The sequence below is a fragment of the Eublepharis macularius genome, chromosome 6, assembly GCF_028583425.1.
Source record: "Eublepharis macularius isolate TG4126 chromosome 6, MPM_Emac_v1.0, whole genome shotgun sequence".
NCBI lineage: Eukaryota > Metazoa > Chordata > Lepidosauria > Squamata > Eublepharidae > Eublepharis > Eublepharis macularius.
In genome coordinates, this window is record NC_072795.1 from 32,877,093 (window position 1) to 32,891,941 (window position 14,849).

At 42.0% G+C, this 14,849-nt stretch overlaps 1 protein-coding gene across 1 annotated transcript in view; it reads left to right on the plus strand.

Moving 5' to 3' along the window:
- Window positions 1–14,849, plus strand: part of PLCH1 (phospholipase C eta 1) — a 182,196-nt gene that overhangs the window by 90,956 nt on the left and 76,391 nt on the right. Inside the window, exons 3-5 of the mRNA XM_054982420.1 lie at window positions 7,957–8,103; window positions 10,138–10,381; window positions 14,421–14,550. Of these exons, the coding sequence (XP_054838395.1) occupies window positions 7,957–8,103; window positions 10,138–10,381; window positions 14,421–14,550 (521 nt within the window). The remainder of the gene's footprint in view (window positions 1–7,956; window positions 8,104–10,137; window positions 10,382–14,420; window positions 14,551–14,849) is intronic.

Below are 14,849 nucleotides of genomic sequence, written 5' to 3' on the forward strand. Positions count from 1 at the left end.
GCTTTGGAGGTGATTAATTGTGTGGAGAGAACTTTATTATAACTGATAAGAAAAGGAGGTTCTTGCATCATGAATCTCTGCTTTGTGTATTGAAGAGTCTTGAATCTATGGAGAATGCTCACAATGTGTATATTTGTGTCTTTTTTCATTGCCTCCTACCCCTTTGACACCAAGCATGCTTCTAACTTGTGCTGTCTGCAATATGATGGTCAGGATTTATTTGTGCCAATTAGTCTGTCTCTCCATGTGTTTACTTTTGTAGGCACATATGTGCGTCTTTTAAACTGCACGTCTTGCTTTTTTTTGGTTTTAATATCATAAGAAATACTTGAGTATTAACCCACAGACTCAGCCTGTTTATGGACTAGCAGCTTGTTACAGTTGTTTAGGGTTGGTTGTTTGCTTAGGTTGAGACATCCCAAGAGTGCATCTGTAACAGTAAGCTCTCTCACACCCTCAAAGCATTTGACCAAGTAATCTTTAGAGTAGTGGAGACAAGCTTTTGAACTAGTTGATTTTCATCAGGCTTAGATAAAGTATAAAAACAACAATTACCATGCCCAGGCTATTGGTGATCTGTTTAGTCCTGAAGACCTTTTGCATTTTCCCTTGTTATATACGCTGATGTGAATTTAGATTTGTAAAGAGGATTCACTCTCAGATGGTTATTTTCCTGTTTCCTTATCCTCTTTGAATACTATTGTAACAGGAGTGCCTACCCAAGTACACTTAATGGGAGTGGGTTCCCTCTACTGTTTAATCATCTAACCAGTACTGTTGAGGGTATGGACTGTAAATGGGTGGATCTGGTCATCCTTTCTCTACATGCTTGCAGATAAAGGGGGTGTTCTAAACTGATTTTTACCCTCTAGGTTACTAGTTCTAGATAAGTGGATTCTAGAGCCAATCAAGCCTAAATTCTCCCTAGAAGCTAAAATAACAAAATCTGAGGCTATTGTACTTCGGTCACATCAATAGAAGACAAGACTCACTGGAAAAGACAATAATGCTAGCAAAAGTGGAAGGCAGAAGGAAAAGAGGAAGTCCCAAAATATGATGGCTTGACTCAATAAAGGAAGCCACAACCTTCAGCTTGCAATATATGAGCAAGGCTGTTAATGATAGGATGTTTTGGAGGTTGTCAATTCATATTATTGCATTAAGCTTTGGTCATTTGAACAGGGCCTTTTGCAGGTACCACCCTGCCACTGGGCAAAATCAACAGCTGCCTGTATGCATGCATTCTCTGTTGTGGCCCCCATCTTATGGAATGGACTGTCTGAAGAGATCAGGGAAGCTCCCACTCTCTTGGCTTTCCACAATAACTGAATTATTAAGGAGCTCTTTTTTCACAGGTAAGAGGGCTACACTGTAAGGAAATGATTCAGAAAGATGCTTTGGTAAAGATAGGGATTGTAGACTACACAACACTGTACTCTGTACTCCTCTTGGGTATTTCTGCATTGTTTAATATGTCATGTTAAATTGTTTATTTTTTCACCATTGCTTCATCTCTGTATTGGATTTCTGCTTATTTTCACATTTCTGCAAACTATACCCTATTGTTTATTGAATATCTCAGGCAGGGCTTTTTTTTAGCTGGAACTACAAAATGGTCACATGGCCGGTGGCCCCACCCCCTGATCTCCAGACAGAGGGGAGTTTAGATTGCCCTCTGCGCCAGTGACGCGGAGGGCAATCTAAACTCACCTCTGTCTGGAGATCAGGGGGTGGGGCCACTGACCATGTGACCATTTTTGACTAGGGCGATTTAAACTTTTTAAAACTTCCCCCTTGTTCCAGCTGACCCAAAGTGATGTCAGCTGGAACCCAAAGTAATTAATTACACCCAAAGTCACCCAAAGTAATTAATTAATTGTGCGGTCCTGAGTTCCACCACTGAGTTCCACCACCTCTTTTCCCAGGAAAAAAAGCCCTGATCTCAGGTGTTGATTTTATTAACTCCCACTGTGTAATCCACCTTGACAGCACATAATATACACTGGTTAGTAGTTTCTCCAGGCTGATCAGTATTAGAAAACTGCGATTCTGTGAATGTAAAATGTTACTTGATGAAGATCCTGAAAGGGCTTTTGAACCTTTAGGAGTTCAAGTAGAAAGAAAAAGATTATGGTCCGACATTTCCCATATGTGGTACTATAATCAGGGAGACATCAGGGAAAGGTGCAGGACCCTTCTTAGATAATTCAGCTGCTGTTCCAAAACAAATAGAGCAGAATCCAATTCTTTACTTCTTTAGCGTGTTGTTTGACCTTTACCAAATCACTCGCTCCATTATATCTACTGTTTGTAACAAAACTCGTTTGCAAGAAAAGGGTCTGAGCCTCTTGAAAGTGTTTATAAACAAAGGGGACAAATGGTGTTTTGTGAATTATTTTTCTAGAATAGGGATCTGCAGCCTGTGGCTCTGGAAATGTGGCTCAGCATGGAACCAAATACGGCTCTTTTAAAAAAGAAAACGCAATCTCTGAGTTAAGGCAAATTGTAGGTGGTAGCTGAGATGCCAGAATGTGAAGAGAATGTCAGGCAAAGGTTTTTTTATCGGGCCAAAGGAAGTGACCGTGCATGCACAATGAAGCTGCGATATAGTGAATCAGACTATCACTCCATCAAGGCCAGCATTGTCCACTCAGACTCACAACGCCTCTCTAGGGTCTTAGCCAGAGGTCGTTCACACCATGTACTGCCTTTTAAGTGAAGATGCTGGGAATTGAACCTGGGACTTTTTGCATGCTAAGCAGTTGCTCTGCCACTGAGCAACATAGAAAGGGAAATAGCAAAGAGATTCAGAAGTGAGAGTTACAGAAATGGAAATGATGGAAGTGAACACTTGCCAGTAATCCAAGTGTGAACTATGTGCAGATTTATGCCAGGACACTAAAACAGAATGCTCCTGTCTATATTTATTACTGATTTGTGGCCTTGTCCATGCAATTATAAAGGACACGCAGTCACCTGTGTCTGGGCAGCAGAAACTTTTTGTTAACATATCAATTATCAGTAATGTTAAGCTGTCAATATTTTCTGTTGCACCACTGGGGTTTTTTTTATGTTGGCTGTTTGTTGATCTCTTGCTATGAATTTTGAGATAGTTTGGCTCTTAATTGTAAAAAGGTTGCTGACCTCTTCTTTAGAATAAAGTCCAAGCAAGATGTGCAGTGTGACTTGTCCTATGTGACCTGATTCATGTTGTTTTCTCTGCTGTAAGGCTGGTCAAATTTGGATAATTTTGAATGAAGGGCCACTTAATTTAAATTGTTTGGCCTTCTGAAATGTTACCAGTTGAACTTGCAGCTGACAAGCACTTTCTCTACTATGACATACTACAAGTAAAATAGTGTGACATGGCTGAGTCAGCTGTAGAAGTTCAAGTTACTTTTTAAGACACTTCTTTGTATATTAAAGCAATATTTCAGCAATGCTGTCTTAACACTGATGGAAATCCTGCCACTTAACAGATCTCTGTACGTTTTCAGAGTTAATATGCAATGTTGGCAAGGAACTGAAGTGAATTGAGAGCAGGATGTGAAATCATAGATGAGAACCATAGTATCTCAAAATGTAAGATATTTGTGTTATAATTCAGCTGGCTGGTATTAATGCTTGTCTTTTAGCATGAGCACAGCTACAGCCAATTCTCAGACTTCAAAATGGGCGTAAAAATGTACAGCCTTGTCTTGTAGATTTAACTTCAGCTGTACACTTGTCCCTTGTACATACAGAAAACCAATTTGCTGGGAAAGTCATAAGGTGCCCTTTATGTGGAAACAGGGTTCCGAATTTGAGCAGTCTGTCTGTATCTAGAACCCATCAGTATCTATAAAATGTGATTCCTACAGGGGATTCTGCACTTTGCTAGTGCAAAGACTTTCTCATCTGTGCCTGAAGCAATGCAAAGCATGAGCCTTTCTTCCGTCTCTGTCCAGTACATGGCTTTTGCTTCTTTGCTTTATCCTTAAACAACCCTGTGAGCTAGATTAAGCTGAGAGAGAGTGAGTGAGTGACAGGACCAAGATCACCCCAGCAAACTTCATAACAGTTTGGGGATTTGAACCCAACTCTCCTATATCCTACGCTGCCTCTCTTGCTGCTACACTGTATTGCTGTCCTACCCAGCAGTCTTTAGGCGGCAGCCAGAGAACATACGGCAGCAGTTTGTGCCCATCTGCCTCGTTCTTGTCCGCCTAGATAAGTCTCTAAGATTCTTTGCAGGGGGATAAAAGGAGAACTCTAGGAGAAAGATGCATGCAATGAAATCTAGTACCGTAGGTTGGCTGCTATCTGAATGTGCTAGGAAAGTAGGACTGGGTAAAGGGAGGACCAAATTTACCCCTTATCCATGTCCTTGTTGTCCTCATGTTAAATAAGTAACTGTTTCAATTGTGAGATAAAAATGCAGTTGTATGTCACTCTATGCGGCCAGCTTCCAGCTGTGATGCATTGGAACCTGTGGCTAGAGGTGCTAAAGAATTGCCAGCTTTCCTGAAGCTTCTCGCTCTTCTTCTTTTGTGTTGTAATGATTGGGGGAAAGAATCAGAGTACAGTGTTTAGTGGGTCAGGTCTTGGATCCAACCAGCTTTTCAGCGAATGAAGAAGAAAGCAGACGTCCCATTTGGCCACCCAAGTAGCCTGCGCTGGGACCTGCATGTAAAAAACCCATGTGGGATGAGGGCTTTAATAGGAAGAGGAGTTGGGCAAGATTGAGCAAAAAAGCTGGCTGGAGCCAACCCATTACATTTACAGAAGTTTTTTCCAATAAGGATGATAGAGAGCAGATAACCAACTAAACTATTTTTTTTTATTTTAGCAGGTAACATTACATTTGTTTCATTACTGTATTACATAATTGGAACTGAATATTTGAGCATTCTGCATTGCTGAAAGTCTAAGTATAGCGTCTTTCATCCTATTAAATTGGTCTCTTGTTATTTTCTGGAGAAGCGACTTAAGCCTCCAAAGCTTAAGCACAAAAATTAGTATATGAAGGACTGATAATTTTGTGGAAGAGGGAGGACATGAGCAGTAGTAATTCAATAGTACATTGTACTTTTGAAAGGTCCTGGTGCGTGTTCAGTTGCGAAGGTCAGCGAGGGACTAGCACCTTAATTTCTCATTCAAATAAGTGAAAGAAGATGCCACAGAATGAGCATGAGGAATCCCTTTGGACTGTACTAGCAGCTTCATGTAGAACGTGGGAGAAAGTGAATGCTTGAGAAGTTTATTGCCTTAGTTTCGGCAGTGGAGATCATACTAGGGCTGTGCAATCTCAATTTGTGAACCGGCAAAATAGCCAGATTATGCTGATCTGGCACAATCCAGTTGCACCAGATCACATTGAAGAATCCCAGATTGAATCTAGGGATCTGAACTCTGATGGTCTTGATTATTTGGCCACTCCGTATGGAGAAAGAGCAGGCAGCCAGCGGAGCAGCAGTGAGCAAGAGGGCAACGATGTGGAGGCAAGCTTCGCACTACAGCAGGATGATGGTGCAAGGCCAGGGGGGAACAGGAGGCAGGAGGCAGAGTAGATTCCCTTTCCACCCCTCCACCCACACCCAAACTCCAAAAGCTCCACCCACACTCAAGCCTCCACCAGCCACCTTTGTGGCCTCACCTCCCTCTTTCTTCAGTTTGGGGTTCTCTGGTTTGACAATAGTTCCCTTTGGTCCTGTTGAACTTTGTTGGTTCAGCTTCATTTGGAGTGGGACTTGCTTTGGGACTGGCTTTTGGCCAGGGGTTGCCTTTACTTAAGATTTCCCTTTACGTGGAAACGCTTGGAAGTGTTTTCCCCATAGGAAACAATGAAGAGTGATGAGGGGCACCTTGTTTAGGGGCCCGTAGAATTGGACCTTTGGGATCCAATCTTCCTAAAATTTGAAGGATCCTCAGTGGACAGGAAGGAGTAGGTTACCTGCAAATTTTGGTGGTGCTTACTTGAAAAATGCCCCCCCTCTGCTCCTCGGATATCCCCCCCATAGGGAATAATGGCCAAATAAATTTGGGATCCTCTAACCAGATGACTCTGACCTGGATTTCAGGGATCCTGAATTCTGGATCCAGATCATCCAGGTTTTTTGGGGTGTACACTCCTAGATCATATATCTCTCATGTGCAGAGATGTGCAACTTGCTAAATATTCAATTATCAGTTGCAACATATTTGGGAGGTTCCCCCCACCCTAGATCTCTAGCACTGAACATATTTGGTATAAATTGTCAAACCCTGTTGCCCATTATCTTCCATAATAAATTGGGCAACATATTTAAATTGGGCTTCAGGAGTTACTTAGCTGTGCTCAAGAGCTTCCAGATACCCAGTTCAGTTTTGGACAGTTTCCTTTGAATACCATGTAGCATGGAAGAAGGAAGAGACATCTCGTATGTACAGAACCAGTAATAAGGCTTTTTGGATCTTGGCAGGAATGATTGTCTGGCTGAGAATAATTGTGCATGAAATTAAACATTGATAACAGCGGGAGAGAGCCTATGTATTTAAATGTAGTCATTGAAATCAATGGCACTGAAAGAGGCCTAATTTTGCTTGTATCATGCTTATTTAGTCTTCTTCTTGTTTGTTTCCAAGTCATGAATATGTTTAAGTACTAAGCATATATCTCAAACAGTTTTCAGGAATAAAAAATTCAGTAAAACAAGACAAAAATCAATATAAATAACAATAATACAACAGGACAAAATTACAGTGTTAAATTGCATCAAAACAACTCTAGCAGGTGGTTAAGGGATAAAATTGCAACAGAACAATGCAGTATAATAGCTTCCACGGGCAATGAAAAGGCACAATAAAACAATGACATCAAGGGCAGCTCAAAATGTAAAAAGCAAATAGCACCATGTATAAAAGACAGTTTACTGGAAGCCTAGGCGTGTGTGTGTGTAGTGCCATAAAGTCATAGCTGATTTACGGTGAATTGGCGGCCTAGGGATGTGGTGGGTTCCCCCTCATTGGCAATCTGAAAGGAGTGGCTGGATGAATACTTGTCACCCCTGACTGCTGTTCTTGCAAGGGGTTGGACTAGGTGGTCCGTAAGACCCCTTTCAGCTCTATAATTCTATGACTAACAGAGGTATTTTTCCATTGCCTGCCTCTGTGTAGCAGTCCTGGGCTTCCTTTGTGGTTTTCCATCCAAGTACTAACCTGCGCTGACCCTACTTAGCTTCTGAGATGTGACAAAATCTAGCTAGCCTGGGCCATCTAGTTCAGGGCAAGAGTCAGTTTGGTGTAGTGGTTAAGAGCGCGGGACTCTAATCTGGAGAACTGGGTTTGATTCCCCACTCCTCCAGTTGAGGCCAGCTGGGTGACCCTTGGGTCAGTCACAGCTTCATGTTCTCATCCCCACCCCCTCACAGGGTGTTTTGTTGTGGGGATAATAATAACATACTTTGTAAACCGCTCTGAGTGGGTGTTAAGTTGTCCTGAAGGGTGGTATATAAATAGAATGTTGTTGTTGTTGTTGTTATTGTTTGACATTAATGAAAAATATCATGATATGTTTATAATATATCAGTATCGCAGGATGTTATTTTTGTATATTAGGATTAAAAACTGTATTTTTAAAGATTAAACAGAGGGTGTTCAATATCTCTGGTTTCTGAATTCTAAAAGTGGTATAAAGTTTTGAATTTACAGGTATGAAATCCAGTTCTTGAATGTTCAGTAAAGCACCAGACAAGAATATACTGCTTTTTTGGAGAATAAAAGGAATCCTCTGTATACTAATTATAATTTTATAATAGATTTAATTCTAATGTTGTAAAAGTCTTAATTAATCCCCAGATTGCCTTCACCTAAAGAGAAAACTAATGGGATTATGTAATAGTTTACTTTGCCAATAACGGCAGCCGTTATCCCAAATGAAAACAAAACAGAGCTGAAGTAGCTCTTTTAGTTCTAATTCATTTTAATCTTCTTTTTCAGTTGAAAGATGTATGAGTGTAATGCAGTCTGGGACTCAGATGGTTAAACTGAAGAATGGAGCCAAAGGCCTTGTGCGTCTTTTCTACCTTGACGAACACAGGAGTTGCATCAGATGGAGGCCATCTAGGAAGAGTGAAAAAGCAAAAAGTAAATTGTGTCTTTTCGTTCATGTTCATTTGGATCCCATCATTCCACACAGGACTGGTGTGCATATTATATTGACAACAATCATCTTCCCTCTTTCCAGGCTTAAATTTGTTAAGAATTTTTTTAAGACAGGTGTTAACCTGTGGTTCATAGTGAGTTGGACTCAAGGAGATCCAACTCAGAGACTCAAGGAGATCAGAGTGGATTACATGGTTCTCATTTTATCCACATCACTACGACTTTAGGCTGAGACAGAATAGCTTCCTGCAGGTCAACCAGGAGAGCCTGTGTGGTGTAGTGGGGAGAGAGGTTCAAATCCCACTCTGCCATAGAAGCTCTCTGCGTGATCTTGGGCCAGTCACACTCTTTCAGCCTAAACTACTTCAAATCGTTGTAGTGAGGATAAAATGGAGAAGAATGATGCAAGCCACTTTGGGTCACCATTGGAGAGAAAGGTGGGATATAAATGAAGTAAATAAAGTAAAACCAGTGAGCATCTTGGTAGAGAGGGGGTTGAAGATGGGATTCCTGGATCCTGCTTCAGCACTCTGTCTACTGTACCACACTGGATCTGATGAAGCACAGGTGTAAAGGTGCTCATGGTTGTGGGACTTTACTGCTGTTGGTAATATCCTGAGACCCCTAAAATGCTGATGGTGGAAGTTGTGGTACCCAGATGGACAGAAAAACACACACAGACCTGGAAGCTGTATTGAGAAATGAAGAAAAATCTCCCCCCTCTTCCTCTTCTGTTGGCACCAGAGAATGGTGCGGTGATTTTGCCAAACTTGCTTTTCTTGAGGCGTGCCCCTAGGTTTTGTGGCAGCCATCTTAGGGGATTGCTACGGAAGTGGGACAAGGAAGTGGGACAGTCTCAGCAGGCTCCTTCTATCCCAATGTATGTGTATCAAAAGCTGTCCCTAAAAAATCCTATAGCTTTATAGACAGGATTTAAATGCTATTGGATGAGAAACAGTCCTCAAAGCTCTTTAAAACACAACTAGTAGTTGATCCCTCAGACTATTATTTCTCAAATTGGGATCTGTGAATGTTGCACTCCAGGATGTGTGTGAGTTCTTTGTAAGGACAGATGGCGAGCCCTGCTTGTGCCTATCTTGCCTACGTGAGAACAGGGCCGTCTGAGTTTTAAAGGAATGAGGGCAGAAGTTTTCCACCTCAAGGAAAAGGGTACAGAATTGGCTTCCTCCTTTTAACTCATACAATTGCTGTTGCCTGCAGTCACCTACATAGTTTCCTCAGAAAGCTAGTCAGAAAAAAACTGTGGTGGGTTTCTGGGAACCTATAGCTCAACTCTAAATTACTTTTAGCTGGCTGCGTAGTACCAAGGATGTACAGTCTTCATAATTACTTCAGGTAGAAAATTCAACTTTTTAAAAAAATTTCAGCACAGAGATGCTGAGATGCCACTCTGCATCCATGGGCAATAATAGCTTAAAGTGGTTTTCAATTGACTACAAGAAGTTCAGATTGTGTGTAACACGGCTCCTTTTCTGTTTCTGTGGGTGGCTCTGAAAGCTTTTCCATGCCCCTTATTTCCTCCCCTGTCCAGCTAATTTTTCTGTCTTCTTTGCCAATTTCCTTCATTTGAGGAGGGTGATTGTTATTGGAACTTAAATTATGGCCCTTGGAGTTGTTGCCTTATAGCATCAGCTCCCTCCTGACTTTGTAGTCTTTGTACAGATGATAATAATTAAAAAAGGTATCTTACACTTGCTTTTAAAATGTAGCTGATAATGGAAGCCTCCTGAGGGCATGGAGGACTTGCCACCGGCTCATTCAAACGTGCTGGTGGGAGATCAGGGAAAGGCTTGGGGGGGTCCTTGAAAAAGTTTAAATCAAAATGGAAGTCATTACAGTGGTAAAGTTTGAGACCTGCTGTCCTAGAGTACTCTTGATGAATGTGGAAGCGAGTATGTTACAGTGAAAAAAAAATAGGTGATTGGCTTGGGAGCAAAGAGCTTTTTCACTGTCTGAGCTCCTTTATTTTTCTGGCTTCTGCTTTCTCTTTTGCAGTTGTAATTGATTCCATTTACAAAGTCACCGAAGGCCGGCAATCAGAAATATTCCACCGCCATGCTGAAGGCAACTTTGACCCAAGCTGCTGCTTTACCATTTATCATGGGAACCATATGGAGTCTCTAGATCTGATCACCTCCAACCCAGAGGAAGCTCGAACTTGGATCACTGGACTGAAGTACCTGATGGCTGGGATCAGTGATGAGGACTCCCTCGCTAAAAGACAGAGGACACATGATCAATATCCTTTCAAGGTTGTGTCCTGGCTTTCTTTGTTCTAGCACTGAGGCATTCCGTGAAGTACAAGCTCTGCTCTGTCCTATATATAACATACAGGGATTTGTATCCTAAACTGTCTGTCTGTCTGTCTGTCATCAACCTTTCTCACTGAGACTCAAGGCAAATTACACGGGGTGACTCAGTATAGTCAACTTCAAAGACATTTCAACAAACAATTTAATAAGGTATATAAATGTAAATTTGCAAAGCTTTAAAACTAGCAGGGATCTAATACGAAGTTAAAGAAATGCTAAACAGAGCATAATTCTAAGATTGACATATTAGGCCCTGTCCGTTTACCGATGCATCTCTTTGCAGCCTTCCATTTGCTGATTAATTGACGCCACCAGTAATACCCTCACATATAGTCACGTAACATTTTCATGGGTTCCCCCCCCCCCAGACAAAGCCCTATGCCGTATGCTGCTTGTTTAGTTTCATTTTTTAATCCCACAAAGATTCAGAAATAGCTTTTTGTGGTGAGTGGACAAAATCTTCTGAGAATTGTCACCTCAGTAGCAGAGGCTTAGCATTGTGGCTAGTGTTGTTTGGTTATATTATAATTTTTTATTACCAGAAATAGGGATGGGGGCACTCTAAGATTTCCTATCTCAAAATGTCGCAGGCTACAACAAAAATGTATTTGAGCCTACTAAACTTTGGAGCAAAGGAGCAAATTGAAGTCAGGCATGTGAGTGCGCGTGCATGCACACACACACACACACACACACACACACACACACACACACACACACAACTTCCAAGATGAAAATATAAAGGAAGGACCACACTGACCTCTTAGAAGCTAAGGGACAAAGATAATAGAACATACTGCAAAACTGGAGATTTTTTTTTTTAAAAAAGAAACACCACTTTATAAGGAGAAAGATTTGGATCCGCCAGAGTAGTTCCATGGACAGAATGATTTCTGCATCTGAAATCGATCCAGAGGAGTTAGCCATGTTAGTCTATAGTCGCAAAATAGTAAAAAGTCCAGTAGCACCTTTAAGACTTAACCAACTTTATTGAGGCATAAGCTTTCAAGAACCACAGCTCTATTCATCAGATGCATGGCACAGCATCTGATGAAGAGAGCTGTGGTTCTCAAAAGCTTATGCCTCAGTAAAGTTGGTGAGTCTTAAAGGTATTACTGGACTTTTTACTATTTTGCCTCTGGAATGTGACTTTCTTATCATCCCCCTCCTGCTGCAGCCCAAAATGCCTCAGACTTTCTGTCTCTGGAATGCTCTGGTGGATCCAGTAATTCAGTTTTAACTTTTCTGACACAGGGAAAGCAGGTTCCTATTCCCACTGATCGTATTAGATGAAATCTGATTTAATGGGTTGGGCGTGGGGGGGGGGCAGCCTGAGGAAACATGGACATTGCCTTGTGCATAACTCTGGTTTCCATAATTCAGCTTCAGCTGTCAGATGGTAGAGAAACACTTATCAACCTTTTGTGGCAAATTACAAGCTCCATAAACTCCTTCTGCACTTTCTATATTTATCCCTGACTTTTGGGAGCTGCACATTGCTGCCATGTATTCGTTTGTACTGAAACATTCCTTCAAGCCTTGTTTGCGTTATCAGTTCTGGCAGATGGGAAGCTGGAGGGCGAAAGGGCCCCTGTAACAGTTCCAGCTGGAGTGAGAGCAGAACAGAAGCCACCAGGGGACAGGGATTCACAAGGAGGATGTATCTGTCAGACGGCTGAAGTCAGAAAGGAAGGGGGACCAGCAGGACAGAGATTCTGTGAAATTAAGTGGATGACAAGAGGAGGAAAAGGAGAGAGTGGAAAGATTGCAGGGCTAGAGAAGGCAGAACGAAACAGCAGCTAAAACAGTCCAGGAGATGACAGTCTTCTTTGTGAGGCAAGGTTAAAGAGGCTTGGGTTTTTAGTGTATGTGTAGGTGGGGGTGGGGGAGAAATATGACAAATGAGGGAACACAATGAATGTTCAGAAACACTGTGGAAGAAGGGAGGGTCTGTGGCTCAGTGGCAGAGTATCTTCTTGGTATGCAGAAGGTCCCAGGTTCAATCCACAGCATCTCTAGTAAGGAGCAAGGCCCTAGGTGAGGCCCTAGAGAGCTGCTACCAGTCTCAGTAGAATTGACTTTGATGGACTAAGGATTCAGTGTAAAAGGTGCTTCGTGTGCCTGTTAAATTCAAGTTGGAATTTCTCTCTCATATATTGCTAGAATTTTTCAGGGGAGCAGGTGTCACCTAAAGAAACTCCTTTGGGGGGTTGATCCAGGTCATATGAAAGCAGCAAAGCAGCATATCATGAACTTACGCAGGGCTTTTTTTCAGGGGGAACGCGGGGGAATGGAGTTCCGGAACCTCTTGAAAACGGTCACATGGCTGGTGGCCCCGCCCCCTGATCTCCAGACAGAGATCTGGAGATCAGGGGGCGGGGCCACCAGCCATGTGACTGTTTTCTCCGAGGGCAACCCACTGAGTTCCACCACTTCTTTTCCCAAAACAAAATCCCTGAATTTACGTAATCCACTAGAAAAGCACATGCTCACAGCCAATAGCTTAGATGGCTTAAAAATGGGATTTGATGCATTTGTGCAAGCTTTCAATGGATGTTGGCTAAAATGAAGCCCCTTTGGTCTGGATGCTGGGAGTAAAGTGACAGGGTTGGTGACTAGTTATAGTTACCAACTTGAATACTGGTCTAGCTGGACCCTTGGCATGGCCTAGCAAGATGGTGGCATTGACCTGGTTGAAGAGACCATGTGTGTAAAACACAGGGGTGCTGTTAATGGTATGTGAATGATGACTATTGTATCATTCCCAATTTGTTTTAAACTGGGATTTTTTTTATAAGCCCAGGGATTTCATGGCATTTCCTTTTCAAAAATGGCTTGCCACAAGGAGGGAGGGAATTTAAAACTTCTAGTGTGTGGCCCAGAGTTTCTCTGTAATGGTCCACAGTGACCTATGAATGATGAGGGGTTCAGCATGTCTGCATCATCACCTCCTGTTTGTAGCAAGATCTTTTCCTCAAATGTTCAAGATCAGTGGAATAGCAAAACATACGTTATTCTTTTAACTAGTGGACACTCACAAGCCAGCCAATTAACGGCAGAGGAAGTTGATTTTAATAAGAAATAACAAAGTTTTTAACATCATTGAGTAGGATGCTGCTATCTGCAAAAAAGGGCATTGATTTGTAGTAAATTAAGACTAGTCTTTGCCCTGACCTGGACAGCCCAGGTGAGCCTGATCTTATCAGTTCTCAGAAGCTAAGCAGGGTCAGTCTTGGTCAGTAATTGAATGGGAGACCTCCAATGAAGAACAGGGTTGCAGAGGCAGGCAATGGCAAACCACCTCTGTTAGTCTCTTGCTATGAAAACACCAGCAGGGGTTACTTGAGAGCACTATCCACCACCGCCAAGACCAGTCTTTAGCTGCCTAAACCATAGTGACCAATCTTTTAAAAATAATTTTGGAGGGAAGGAAAAGTACAAAATATGATGAGTTAGATGCATAGGTCATTTTCTGCCTATGGTAAGAAATGAAATATTTGTCAGTTCCCTACTGTAAATTCCCCCTTTGCCCCCCACACCATTCATAAGGATCCACCCCCTTCTCTCCCAGGAGTGATATCTTGAGTCCAATGTGACAGTAGTTGAAGGGAAAGACTGAAGAGTTCTGCTGGTAGAAATGACCGCAGAACATGACCTTTGGATCAAACCCAATATAAATTCTATAAAAACCATAGAAATTCCCCCCTCCTCTCTTTGTGTTGCATTTGTAGATCAAGAATAATTAATTGAAAGCAGCCTTGAGCAGGACTTCGAAGAGGCAGCTAAAAATATTACAAATAAATAATGCAGAGTCGTTTGGGTAATACATAACTTGTTGCAAATTAAGCCACAAACAACACACAACGCCCCCCCCCTTTATTCTTGATTAGTATTTTTCAGTACCTGAAAAGTTAATCCACAAACCTATTGTGTAGGCGATTTCCCTTTTCCTTAACTTGTGTGCACTTGGGTGAAGCAGACCTTCCAGGAAGCAGACAAGAATGGTGACGGTTTGCTAAATATTGAAGAGATCCATCAGTTGATGCATAAACTGAACGTCAGCCTACCCCGAAGAAAAGTAAGACAAATGTTTCAGGTGAGCTTTCCTTTCTTTCCCTATCTGTAAATGAGTCTCATTGAGTTGAAATAGCAATCTGAAGTTACCAACCAAGATCAATGAACAGGCACTGTCCCGTCATGTAATTCTGTTTCCAGAGAGGAAGCCAACAAAAACAGGCTAATCATGCCATATCATGTCAGGATCTGGCTCTGACAGAACTGCTGACATCTGGCAGTAGCTCTCCCACAAGGAATCATCCTATTTAATTGATTGCAGACTGGATTCCAAGGTCTTAATATGCTTGGTGGTGAGGCTAGGGCTTAATCATGGTCAGA